The sequence below is a fragment of the Chrysochloris asiatica genome, unplaced genomic scaffold (assembly GCF_000296735.1).
Source record: "Chrysochloris asiatica unplaced genomic scaffold, ChrAsi1.0 scaffold00014, whole genome shotgun sequence".
Classification (NCBI taxonomy): Eukaryota; Metazoa; Chordata; class Mammalia; order Afrosoricida; family Chrysochloridae; genus Chrysochloris; species Chrysochloris asiatica.
Genome location: NW_006408532.1, coordinates 7918845 through 7932816, shown reverse-complemented (window position 1 = coordinate 7932816; position 13972 = coordinate 7918845). Strand labels below are relative to the sequence as shown.

Here is a 13972-nt window from a genome sequence, read left to right as displayed (position 1 = left end):
CACTGGGTGGCTCTAAGTCTGAAGTCAGGGTGGAGTGAGGTGGTGGGGATTGGTGGGAGGCTAAGAGACTACATAGGCGAGGAAGACCTCCACTAAGGAGACACAAAACAGTTTCAGAGTGGGCTGTAGCTCAGCTGCTCAATTTTCCTATTAGAAAGCCAGGGTCAGAAAAAGGAAGGATCTCAGCTCAGTCCTAAGACCACTTGGATCAGAGTCGCTGTGGAGAGACGAAGGAGATGAGATTCTGGTCTGTTCTGGAAGTGCTTATGCAGTAACTGAGGTCTTATCAGTAAGAATAATGTCTAGATCAGACACAATGGCCTTTCTTACTCATCCCAAACTCCTGGCCCAGAGCTCCCGAGTCTATAGCGTAAGTCTCCGCAGTACAGATGGAACATACAAGAGCATTTATTGGGTACTAGGAGCTAGGCCATCAGCTAAAAACTCTACCAATCTACATAATTGGCTCCACCGTTATCATGAACAAATGAGAAAAAAGAGACCTCATTATCAAATAAGTAATAGAGCTGGGATCTGACAGTAGCTCTATCCATCTCCCTGAGTTTCTATTCTAGCCACCAGTACCTTCAACAGGCCTCCAAAGGGGTTGAGAGCCCTGTCATATCTTCCAATGGGGACTCTAGGCCCCACCTCCAGTGTTGGAATTGCAAAGGACCTCTAGTAGAATGGCTATTGAATGGATGGGGGTACTGAGGATACAGGATGGAAGGAATCTGCCCAGCTTCTTAAAGGTGAAGACTGAGCTGAGAGGGACCCAGAACAACCAGATCCCATTTCAGTGTTCTTTGTCCCCACCCATCAAAGCTCCTCAGAGTCCTGGTGTGGCACTGTGGGTTAATGGGCTGGATTGCAAAATTAGTTTGAACTGCAAGGTTGGTGGTTCAAGCTCACCAGCCACTCCAAGGCACCTAACAATAACAACAATCAAAGCTTCTCAGAGCACAAACCACAGGCAACTGGAAAGACTGACAACATGCTGGATGTGGGAACTCCAGTCAAGGCCCTGTAGCCCGCACACAACAGATGCCATGTCCAGTTGACATCTAGCTGTAAACCTCCAGTACCTTCCTGCAAGGAGCTTACAGTTTAGCGGGACAGAGATGAGCAAAGTTAACGATCCGGCACGTGTCCCATAAATGGTCACTCGACAAGGCCCAGCAGGCCTGAGGTGAGGCAAGGCCCCCTCCCGCTCTGCCCCATGACATGAGACTTTCAAAGATGACTTTCTGTTATAGGTTTATTTGATATTTGACCCAAAAATAACGGATTGCTTCATGGTTGTCAGAGGCTAGTGTGCATTATTATTTCTGAGGGTTACATCTGATGACGTGACGCAGAGAACACAGACAGATAAGACAGACCCACATACTCATTAAGACAAGAGATGCTAAAATGTGCCTTAGTGTCTGAGTGATTGCTCTAAGGCGGGGACCCTTCTAAGGTGGGGACCCGAGTGACTGATCTAAAGCAAAGTGGCTTCCTGCCACCAGGCGCTGACTGAACTATATGCCAGGTGTCCTGGATAGAAGCTGGATTGAAATAAAAAACAAAAAAACAAGGGTTGCTTGCCCTCCTAGCGGTGGCCTCCCTACCCAATTCCTGCCTCTGAGTGTCCATTCTGCAGGACTGGGTGGTGGCAGGGCTGATGGAAGCAGCTGAGCCTTAGTGGCAGCACTAGGAAAATCCCCGACACATGAAGTGGGAAAACAGAGGTCAGGTGAAGTCGCTCCTCTTGGCTCCGTAACACTGTGTATGGAGGGCCGGGTGGGTGCATCGTGGAAGGGAAGGATGGAGCACCAACATCTGGGGGTTAGCCAACCCAATTTTCCTCCCTTCTTGGCAGTTCCAGAACATTCCCTTTGGCTTACAGCCACAAAAACGAGTGCCTCCCAAGACACATGGAGAAGAAAGAAAACAAGGACACCCAGAAGAACCAAACAAAAAACAGCACCCTGCCCCAGGCAAGGAGAGAAACAAACAGAACTAGACCAAGGCCACACCAGATTCGGAAGACATCCTGCACCCCACACCCCAGGAAAAGGAAATACAATTCAATGTCTTGCAGCTTTACTCCAGGGACACTACCACCACACCCTGAGACTCCAACTCACTGGCCTTTAGTGTCTCTTTTTTTTAGTTTAGTTTTTTTTTTTTTTTTTTTAATACCCAAACCATCCATTGTCAAAGCGTTAAAAAAAAAACTTTTTACTTAAAAAAACAACAACAAACAAACTGAAATTGCCACTAGAACTGATGCGGCAGGCTCCAGGCCTGGCCTCTCAACCTGCTTCCTGCTGTCCCATGAGCCATGTTACCAGACCCCAGTCTAGAACCATTGGGGATGACCATCCCATGGCTGGTTACCCTGGACCCCTCTGCTCAAATTTGGGTGGTCCCTAAACACCAGTGGCATCACTAAAAAGGAAAAGGGGACATAGTGTACCCTTCCATAAACACCCTCCATCAGAGCCGAACTTCCTTAGGAATGTATAAGTTATCTAAAGGAGGATATGGGATGTGAAGAAAAATAAATACCAAGAACTAAGTAGGTGTCCCTGGACCTCTGGCATCAGCTTAGCCTCTGGGGCAGAGAATGGGTCTCCAATGAGGAGGCCCTGATTGTCCAAATACTGCGCAGTCCTCTGATCTCCCCCAATAGGCACCTGCCTTGAGGGACGTGAATCTCAGAGGGAGAAAAGGGGCCAGCCCCTCAGGTACTGTCCTTTCACCTTGGCCCAGCTCACATCCTGCCCCTGGCTCCTGCCTGACCAAGAGGCTGGGCTGCCTGTCCCTGGACTTCTGGGAAGAGCAGAGCCTGACCCTCCTGGGCCTAAGGACTTCTTGCTGGTCCCACTGCTGGCTGCTCTGGGCCAGCCCCGTTCTTCGGCTGGCTTCCAGCACTCAGGCCTGTTCCTTGTCGGCCCTCCAGAGCCGTTCCTTCACCTCGGGTGGCAACGTGTTGAACAGGTCTTCCTCTACCACCAGGCCACTGCGCTTGAGCAGTGGGCACTCGCCCAGCTCCACGGGCAGACACTCCAGCCGGTTGCCTCGCAGCTCGATCTGGGTCAGGTTGGTTAGCTCCCCCACGCGTGAGGGCAGCGACTGCAGCACGTTGTTGCCCAGGTGCAGGGCCCGCAGCTTCCGGCACTGGAAGAGCTCTGGTGGGAGGGCCTCGATCTGGAGGGGAAGGAGCAGAGAGCCAAAGTGAGGTGTATGTGGCTCAGATTCGGGGACCTCCAGGCCAGGGCTTCCCTTATCTCCCTTACCCAGGCACGGCGCTTTCTCTGATGCCCATTTCAGCTCCCTAGGCACCACTACATCTGGGCCAAAGTCTGGCTATCTTCTACTACCTGTCCACTAGGTTTCAGCAGTCACTTCTTCCAAGAAGACTTCCTTGACTATCCTGGGAAACCAATGGCACCTGCTCCCACCATGTTCCCTATGTGATGAAACTGCCTGGTGACCTGTCACCCGCCCCCACCCTGAGCTGTGGGCTTTAAGAGGACAGAATTGAATTTGCCTTGTTCTCTGTTGTCGTCCAGAACTTGGCTGGTAATCAGATAATACTAACCAGCCACTACCAACTTCACCCCTATACCCCAGGGCTCTCCATGAGCCAGGTCAGACTATTGGTCATAGCTACCCAGGCTTAAGAAAAATTTATGAAAGCAGAGTAGCACACTGGGAAAATTTCACATCCTAAACGGTTCCTGAGAATTGGGATGACCTTACCAACAGAAATGAGAATCCCAGCTATGTCATTTCCTCACCTTGGGCCTCAGTTCCCTCGCTTGTCAAGTCACAGACTGGTCATGAGTGTAGGGGACCCAGGATGGTCATATGGAACCCCTGTTCTGATTCTGTAAATTTTAACAACAGGTAGCACCCATATGCTGTATGCTATAGGAACTGCTCTTAGCGTTTCTATTATGAACACATTTAACCCTCACACCCACTTGTAAACATGCTTTCTTTGTTACAGGAGGGGAAAATGAGGCCCTACAGATGCTAACTAGCCCAGAAGTCTGCAGCTATGAAGTGGCAGAGCCAGGTGACCTGGTTCAGCAGTCCATGCTCTGAGCTATTCACAAATAGTGGGGCCAAAGTCGGGAGAGTTACATAAATGCCAGATTTCTCACTGCCCTTCTGTGAATGATCAGCTATAAAAGTGAGCCCTTATTCCACCTATTATCCTAAGACTACTTCCTGCAGCTAGCATGGTAGGAGGAACCCTTATAGTCAGAAGACTTGAGCCTCAATCTCACACGAGAATGACTGGAGACCATGCAACAGCCACACTGAGGATGCTCTGTCACTGCTCCCATTTTCCTGCTGAGGAGCCTGAGGCCCAGAGAAGTGAAAGGCATTGCATACTCATAGTCAGAGAGGGTAGGATGTTAAGTCTTGCTTCCTCAACTCAGAGTGCATGCTCTATTCTCATTCTGTTGAACAGGGTGCTTATTTGCAGTATAACACTGGGCAAGACCCTTCTCAGCTCCCAGAATGCCTCCCTCTCCATGGCATGCTTTCCTCTTTGCTTGTAAGCTCCCTCCAGGCCACAGAGAAAGGAAGGCATTTCCAGCCCCTCAGCTCCCCACCACAGCCACACTTGTCTTTGGACCTGTCATTCCCTCTAGAAGTGTCATTCATCTAGCACCTTGATTCCACCCTCTCCTACCACCTCGAGGAGCTCACATGTCAATGGCTCTCATAACAGCAAGTCTAGCTGGTCTTGCGGGTGGGGTGGGGGGGGGAGTCTTCCCAGCAAACTTCTGTGGCTGCTCACACCATGGCTCTCCATACCTTCCTGACAAAGTATCCGGAAAACGGTTCCTGTCTTTCCGGGATCTGGATTCTGCCTGAGTCTACCCTTGAAACTATCTAGCCACAGTCACCAACTGCTGTTTCTAGTCCACAAGACCCGAACCCATTCTCCTCTTACCTGGCTCCTTCTTGCCCAGAGACCTTGGATACTACTCCTGCCTGCCTTTCCTCTTCCACAGTCCACCTCCAGGCCCTAGACAGACATCCTCTCTTCTCCCGCCACCATTCCCCAGAGACCTTGGATACTACTCCTGCCTGCCTTTCCTCTTCCACAGTCCACCTCCAGGCCCTAGACAGACATCCTCTCTTCTCCCGCCACCATTCCCCAATGATCATTAAGGTTCCCAGTTTCACCCATGAGTTGTGGATGATGACACCTTGAACATTAGATGTATTCAACATGGTCTGAATGTCCCAGAGCCCCCCAACACCTAGTACAGGGCACCCTTTCACCCCTCCACAGTTCTTTACTTCTTCCTCTGCCCTGCGTCACAGATCCTTCATCAATCTGAGCAACCAAGTGAGAAAGCGGTAAGTCGCCCCAGACCTACCTACTCCTGTCCCCATATCCAATATACCCCCATCTCCTGAATCTCTCCCAAGTCCACTCATGTCTCTCCATCTGTAGCAGCCTTTTCCAATTCAAGCCGCCTCCTCCTTCCCTCCTGTCTGACCCTTCAAATCTACTCTCCTCAATGCAGTAACAATAATTTCTCAACATGCAAGCCTGCTCACTCCTTTACCAAGTCAATTAACAAGAATTTCATAAACATTTGCTATAAGTCAGACACTGAACAAAATAGTCAAGGTCCTTGTCTTCAGAGTTCACGGCCTGGCAAGGGGAAATGGACTTTGAACAAATGAAGGTGCAAATGAAATTTATGTAGAAAATAACATACCCCCACAGACAGTTCTATCCCTGCCCCAAAGATAAAAGTCCAAATTCCAGGGGCAGCTCTGTTTCTCTTTCTTTCTCCACTAGCCTCCCCCACCCTTGTTCTTCCAAGTCATCTTTCAGTTCCTCAGTGAAAGAATGTACTAGACTTTATCTTCTTCACCTGGCTAATTCCTTCTCATCTTTCAGGGCCCAGGTAAAATGTCCCTTTTTCTTCAGGAGGCTGTCCTGCCCTGGATTAAGTCTGGGTTGGGGTTATTCTTCGAAGCTCTCAAGAAGAGTTTTTGTTGCACTGTGTGTTAACTGCCTTGTTATCTGTCAACGTAACAGGGAGCTCTGAAAGGGAAAAGAGTGGGCCTTGTTCCTCAAGTTCACTGTACCTTGTTTCATACCTGGACTATTCAAAAACATTTATACCCTACCATGAGACCAGGACTGGACGGTGCCTTGCTACCATTACCGAACACTTTGTCAAAGATTTTATACAAGACTCCTGATCAAAATGGGGAAAATGTACAACAGAATTCAAATTTGCATGGAATTCAAAGCTGCTGGAGCCACTGAGGCTGGATGACTTCCCTTCCCTAGAAACTATTATCCAGAGACAATAGTTTTAACCTTAAACCCAAAGTATTCCCTGCAGTTTTCTTAAGCCATACAACAGTTTAGACTAACTAGTAAATAATGTCTGCCTTAAGCACAGTTCTCTTTTAAGAACTATCTGCATGTGATTGAATTGATAATTGCTGTTGTTAAGTTCCACTGAGTCGGTTCAGACTTGCAGAGACCCTGTGTAGGGTTTCTGAGGAGTGGCTGGTGAGTTTGAACTGCTGACCTTGTGGTTCAAACAAATCTTGTGGTATAGTGCGATTTTTTTTTTTTTTTCCCACAGCACCATACCAGGACTCCACATTGACAATAGTAACTCAAAAGATTAGATAGGAAATTTAAGGGTAATAAGTTTATGTTAATGGGGAAGAATAATTCAGAAAAGGAGGGTGAGAATGGTTGTATAATGTGACGAATGTAGCCAGTATCATTGAATTGTACATGTAAAAATTGTTGAATTGATATACATTCTGTTGTATATATTCTCAACATTACAATTTTTTGTTTTGTTAATTTGCTGAGTCAATAAATGAATGAATGAATGAATACCTTCCTTGTCAAGGTATTCCTCTGTTGTTGTGGTTATCAGTTCTGACTCATATCATCCCTATACACAACAGAAGCAAACACTGCCTGGTCCTGCGCCACCTCACCATCACTGCAGTGTTGGAGCAACTGTATCAACCCATTTAGTTGAGTCTTTTCCTCTTTTTCACTGACCCTTTACTTTACCATGCTTGATGTCATTCTCCAGGGACTAGTCCCTTCCAGTTAACAATATCCAAAGTATGTGAGGTGAAGTCTTGCCATTCTTACTTGTAATGAGCATTCTAGCTGACTTCTTTCAAGACAGATTTTGTTTACTTTTCTGGAAGTCCATGGTATATTCACTTTTCTTCGCCACCATCTTAATTCAAATGCATAAATTCTCTGGACTTGCTTATTCACTGTTCAGCTTTCACATGCATATGGGAAAACTGAAAATACCATGACTTCGCGCAGGCAAATCTTGGTCCTCCTCAAAGTGGCATCTTTGGTTTTTTTTTAACACTTTAAAGAGGTCTTTTTTCCAGCAGTCTTTTTCCAGCACATAGACTGAATAAGTATGATGAAAGGGTACAATCCTGATGTACACCTTTCCCAATTTAAAAACATGGAGCATCGTCTTGTTCTGTTCTGCATGAGCACAATGAAGTGTTCAGGAATTCCCAATCTTCTCAATGCTACCCATAGTTTGTTATGATACACACAGTTGAATGCTTTTGTATCGTTCAAAAAGAACACAGGTAAACATCTTTCTGGTATTCTCTGCTTTCAGTCAAGATCCATCTGACATCAGCAATGCTATCCCTTGTATCATATCCTATTCTGAATCCAGCTTGAATTTCTAGCAGTTGCCTGTTGATGTACTGCTGTAGCCATTTTTGAATGAGCCTCAGCAAAATTTTACTTGCATGTGATATCCATGATATTGTTTGAAAATTTCCATATTCTGTTGGATCACCTCTCTTTGGGATGAGCGCAAATATGGATCTCTTCAAGTCAGTTGGCCATACAGCTACCTTCCAAATTTCTTGGCACAGGCAATGAAGCATTTCCAGCATTGCATCCATTTGTTACATCTCAATTGGTACTCCACCAGTTCCTAGAGTCTTGTTTTAGACCAATGCCTTAAGTGCAGTTTGGGCTTCTTTCTTCAGTACCATTGGTTCTTAATCACATACAACCTCATGAAATGGTTGCACATTGACCTATTATTTTTGGTACACTGATTGTGTATTCATGTTTTCTTTCCATCTTCTTTTGATGCTTTCTACATCGTTCAATATTTTGTTCATTGTTGTTAAGTGTTGTTTGAGTTGGTTCTAACTCCTAAGAGCCCTATGCACAACAAATGAAAACACTGTCTATTCCTGAGTCATCCACACCACCACTGTAATGTTTAAGTCCACTGTTGTACCCACTGCCTCAATCTATTTTATTAAGGGTCTTCCCTTTTATACCAAGCTTGATGTCCTAATCTTAGGGATCTATGGGATCTGCTTGATCAGGGACTCAGAAGCTAAAAAGAGGCATCATACTTCTTGGCTAGCTTTTTGACCAGCTTCTTATTCTTGTTGAGTTTCTTCAATGCCTTGATATCCACGTGAGGGGAACTTTGGTCACGGGGTGGACTTTAGCCTGACAGTGCCCAAGAAGTGTTTGTCCTTCTGAGAATCACAGTCCTTCAAGCTCATCTGCAGGCTCCTATGCAGGCCACTTCCCACACTGCCTTGTACAGGGTGTCAAGAGAGATTTTGCTGTTCGTGGTGCCTGATGCCACAGCAACCAAGAAAACAGCTTCAGGATAGATCTTGAAATGTTCCTTTTGGCAATAAATATGACATCATTTCTCTTCAATTTGTCATTCTTGACATATTAGACCATATGATTACCTGATTCAAAATGGCCAGTACCACTCCATTTCAGTTCACTAACGCCTAGGGTTATCTATCTTTAAGTGTTCCATTTAATTTCTGACAACTTCCAATTTTCCTAGATTCATATTCTGTACATACAATGTTCCAATTATTAATACATTTTTGCAGCTGTTTCTTTTAATTCCAAGTCCTGCCACATCAGCAAATGAAGGCCCTGAAAGCTTTACTCCATCCAATCATGAAAGACAACTCTTACTTTGAGGCAGCAGCTCTTCCCCAGTCATATTTTGAGTGTCTTCCAACCTGAGTGCCTCAGCTTCCAGCACTGTACCAGGCAATGCTCTACACATAAAAGTTTCATTGGCCAATTTTTTTTACAGAAGTCGATTGGTAGGTCTGTCTTCCTAGTCTGTCTTAGTCTACAAGTGCTGCTGAAACCTGGCCTCTATGGGTGACAGTCAGTGCTGGTATTTGAAATACCAGTGGCATAGCTTCAGCATCATCACAGCAACACACAGCCACCACAATACACCAAACTGACAGATGAGTAGTGGAGGTATTCCTTAGCATCGGTTAAAAGCAACACCAGGGGCACAATATCTAAGGGACTGAGCCCAGACCTGCACCCATACTGTCTTTTCCCCACCTGTGGTGGTTTACAAGAGCCATCAAGCCCTCAGAGAGTGACGAAGTATGGAGGTTCAGAAATTCAAAAGGAGGAGCCTGGCTGGAATGGACCCAAGTACACTTTTTCCTATAAAGGCCTCTGGCATTTCTGGGGGTGGGGACAGGATGTGATTAAGCAGTGTGCTAAACAGGGTGTCCAGAGGGTCTCCTTCCTCCACCAGCGCCTTTCCTGAAAGGTGACCTCAGCCAGCAGGCATGCTTGGTGTGAGGACACGGGCGGTGGGGGCAGGATGGGGAGCCAGGCTGAAAGCCTACACCTTCCTCTAACCAGAACGGGAGCAAGTCAAGCCTTGGCGCAGCACCTGGAACAGGGCATTCATTACAATGGGTTGTAGGATAAAGAGAAAAGTTAGAACTCACTATGGGGTCATTTAACACTGTGATCTGAGTAAGCCACTTAGTCTTCCCTCTGTATGTTAAAGAAAGGGTGGATTCTTCCCAGTGATTCTTAACCTTGGCATTTTTTCCAAGGGGTTTTCCAAAGTAAAGCAACCTGGGACTCAACCCTTACCTTTCTACACACACATGTGCGTTACTCATAATTCCAGGGAGCTAGGATTGGTCACAAATCCTAATACATGGAGAAGACATGTCAGTCTACAGAAAGAGAGAAGCAAGGGTTTCTAAATGGTCTGAAGAGTGCCAGAATCCTCAGTCTGAGTGATACTGGAGAAAGCTTGTCCTTTCCTGGGGCCAGGGAAGAGCGTGAGGCGAGTGTGTACTCTGTGTGTGTGTGTTTTCTGGGAACCTCCTCCCTCCATGCCTAGATTCCTGGAAAGAGCCCCTATGGAAGGACTTAGCAGGATGATGTGAGTATTGTACCAGCCATAGGGGTGACACTGAGCAAGTGCCCAATAAACCAAATGGGGCTGCTTTAGCACCACTGTCTGTGAGGGGTGCAGACCTAGGGATGAATCAGGTCTCCCTGTCGTCCCCCAGCCTTGGTCTTAGACTTCCACCACCATCTAACCACAAGACTCTCCACCCTGAAAGTAACAACCGTCAACTTCTTTCAACTGTCAACCTCTCTGTAGGGCCCCCAGGAAGGGGTGGGCAGGGGGAGGCCACCCTCCCAGTTGCTATGGCTTTGCTTCCATTGCAAAAGCCCAGACCACAAAGCCACAGGAGACTCCTGCCCTAAACTTTAGCCGCCAACCACAGGTTCCTTCAGGTGGCTCCACCTTCATCTACGGAGAAGCCAGGCACACAGGGCTCCTGCTGCCACCAATGATTTTGAGGGCACGGCCTCCCACACCACTTGCCCAAAGGCAGGTGGCAATAAGCCAGACTCTACACGCTCTCTCTCCTTCAACCAACTCATGGAGCTGCAGAGACCATTTGGTTTCACTTCAGCAAGTACCAGCCACCAATAGTTTCCATCCCTGCTGGTCTCTCATTGGTCCGACTCCAAATCCAGCCTAGGATGAGCTGAGGAAGATACCACAAACTACGGGTTAATTTCTACCTTCCACAACCCAGCTCCCAGAGAGCCACAGGCCTTGTACCTGCAGATCCCTGTCCATGAGGAACCCAGCTCAAAGTACTGGGTGAGAGGTGTCAACTAACAGCACTGTCCCTGCTGGCAGCCACACCCTGGTCAGAACAACTCTATAGTACTGCGTGGCAAAGACACACACTGGCCTCCTATCCCGAGATTCTGATTCAGTACGTCTGTAAGTCTGTATTTTTAACAATCCTGGGTGGTTCTGAGAACCATAGATGAGAAGTCCAAACCCAGACACATCAGACAGTCCTGAGTACTCCACCATGACCACTTCACCTGTCAACCCATATTCTGGGTGATGACCAGACTACTTACCCGATTGGCCGTGACAGCCAGATTTTGGAGGTTTTGCAGGAGGCCAATGTCGGCAGGGAGGAAGGTCAGGTTGTTGTGGCTAAGGTCTAGGTAGCGCAGCTTGCGGCAGTAGAAGAGCTGGGTAGGGATCTTCTCAATTTTGTTGCGGTTCAGATAGAGGCGCTCGAGGTTGGTGAGGTTGCCGATCTGGATAGGGATGTAGGCGATGTGGTTGTACCACAGCTTAAGGCAGGTGAGGCGATGCAGGTGCTGGAAGCTGATGATCTCCTCAATGGTCTTGAGGTTGTTGTCCTTAAGGTCAATCTCCTGTAGGTTGTGAAGGCTGAAGATGGAGTGGGGGATGCGCTCCAGGTCACAGCGGATTAGCTCCAGCTCTGTCAGATTCACCATCTTCTTGAGGCTGTTGAGAACGATGAGCTTAGTGCCCTCGTTGTTGATGGACAACTTCTGCAGGTGCACACCCACGTCCGTGACCACCTGAGGCAGTTTGCTCAGGTTGCTCTTGAGCCGTAACACCTTGAGGCGCTTGAGCTCGCGGAGCCCATCGATAACAATGTAGCGGTTGTTCTCCGCACTCAGGTTGCCTGTTAGGTGCAGTTCCTCCAGTGTCTTCAGGCTGTAGATCCAAAGCGGGATCTCCTTGATGTCAGTGAACTTGATATGCAGTGCCCGCAGGTTCTCACGCAGGAAGGCCAAGGCGGGAGCCTCAATCTTGGCTGCAGTGTGGTATAGCCACAACTCCTTGAGGCCAGTGAGCTGGGCAATGCTGGGTGGGATGGTCACATCCGGGATCAGCTCCAGCTTCAGTACCTCCAGCTCCACCAGGTCAAACACAGTGTCAGGGATGCCACTGAGCATGAACAGGTGCAACTCCAGCTTGTCCTGCGCGTTCTTGGTGAGCCGCTGCCTCAACTTGTCCAATGTCCACTCATTGTTGAGGTTTAACTGCCGCAGTTTATTCTCACTCACCTCTGACAGGAAGACAGCAAAGCGCTTAGAGTACAGCGGATCATACTGGTCGATGAGGTGGAGCATGAAGGCAAAGTCGTTCTTGACATCGGGAATGTCACTGTAGCTGCTCTCCTCGCGGATCGACTCGAACGAGTACTTCTTGAGGGAGCGCCGCAGCATCCACCACAGCGTGTACATGCAGATGAGGCCGTAGAAGATGACCAGGCTGATGTAGAAGGAGGCGAGGATCTTGAAGAGTGTGGCGAGAGGGTGGGCACAACGGTAGGTTCGGTAGCCTGTCAGGCTCTCAATGTCCACAGTGCAGTCCACGTCGAACTTGATGTTGTGCACATAGTACACAGTGTAGCAGATGATGAGGATGAACTTGATCACCTTGATGATGGTCTGTCGCATGTAGAGGCGATACACGATGTCTCCCTCCTCTACATGTGTCCGAAATTTCTTCACCTTCTCAAACAGCGCCTTGGCCTGCTCCCCCTCCTTCTTGTCCAGCACACCTGTCTCTGAGCGGTCCACAATACCTTGCTCAATGCGCGACTTAGTCCGCTGTAGCATAGGCACAGTGGCCTCCACATCCTCACTGACTGTGGATGACTTCTTGTCCATGGAGCCATTCATCTTGCTAAAGGCTGGCTTGGGATCACTCTCCTCCACCACAGTTTCTGACAAGGCTCGTGTTGTCCAAGGTGAGTCGAAGCACTTGAGCAGGATAGATACAAAGTGTTCTAGCTTTGAGCTGGTGCGTGGGAACTTGAACCAGAAGTTGCTGCAGGCCAGGAAGATGAGGGTGTGCAGGAGCACCAGGTAGGGGAAGTACTTGGCAAACCAGTGCAGTCGATTCTCGTAGCACACAGCATCCACATAGTTGTACTGGTGTCTGTCCAAGTCATACTTGATGCCTGTGGGGCCTTTGTCAGGAGCTGGCAGGAGCGTCGTGTTGGGGTAGGAAGGCTCTGGGCTGGGGGCTACCCAGCCCCGGAATGAGTCGTTACAGGAGTCCTTGGTGACCCACTTACAAGGCAGGCAGATCATCTTGTCCTGGGTGACCTGCAGAGTCCCTCCGAAGACAGCAATCATCAGCATGACAATGGAGATATAATCAGTGAACACATCCCACCACGGCTTCAGAATCCGATATGCTGGCTGTGTGTCCGCAAAGTAGCGGAGCTCTGTCACTGGAATCATGGTTCAACCTGAAAGGGACCCACAGGCAGAGATATGAGAGTGGCCTGGCATTCCTGGGAACCAGGGGTCAGGGGCAGTTGAACACACAGTTACAGTCCAAAATTCTACATCAACTTTAGCTGAGTCCTACCTAGCCTACCACTCCTGTCTCCATACAACACAGGTGATTGGTCACCTGTTGGTTGGGAAACCACCATGGGCGAAGGCAGGAAGTGTCTCCACTTTACAGACTAGGCACTGTAAAGTTAGGCCCACTCAGACATCACTAATACAGCCTCGCCATTTCCCAGCCTGCCTGTCCTCACACCAGAATCTCACTCTGCATTCCAGTATGACCATTTGGGAATTCATATCTGTAGATTCCTTCCTTATTTTGATCAGACTGACCTGAGGGCCTTGTTTATAACTCCAAGATCACCCGGGAACAGGATGCAGCCATCAAGAAAGTTCACCAGGGACCAGAGGGGATTTCCGCAAAGTGTGAGAAAAGCAAACTGCAGACCAGAGGGTCAAATGAGAACTCAATTTTTTTTTTTTTTT

General features: G+C 48.1%; 1 protein-coding gene across 1 annotated transcript in view; it reads right to left on the bottom strand.

Annotated features, from left to right (window-relative positions):
* Positions 1–2164: 2164 nt before the first annotated feature.
* Positions 2165–13972, bottom strand: part of LRRC8A (leucine rich repeat containing 8 family, member A) — a 31454-nt gene continuing 19646 nt past the window's right edge. Inside the window, exons 3-4 of the mRNA XM_006834846.1 lie at positions 11276–13440; positions 2165–3198 (exon numbers count right to left, since the gene is read on the bottom strand). Coding sequence (XP_006834909.1) covers positions 2923–3198; positions 11276–13432 — 2433 coding nt within the window. The 5' untranslated portion in view covers positions 13433–13440 and the 3' untranslated portion in view covers positions 2165–2922. The remainder of the gene's footprint in view (positions 3199–11275; positions 13441–13972) is intronic.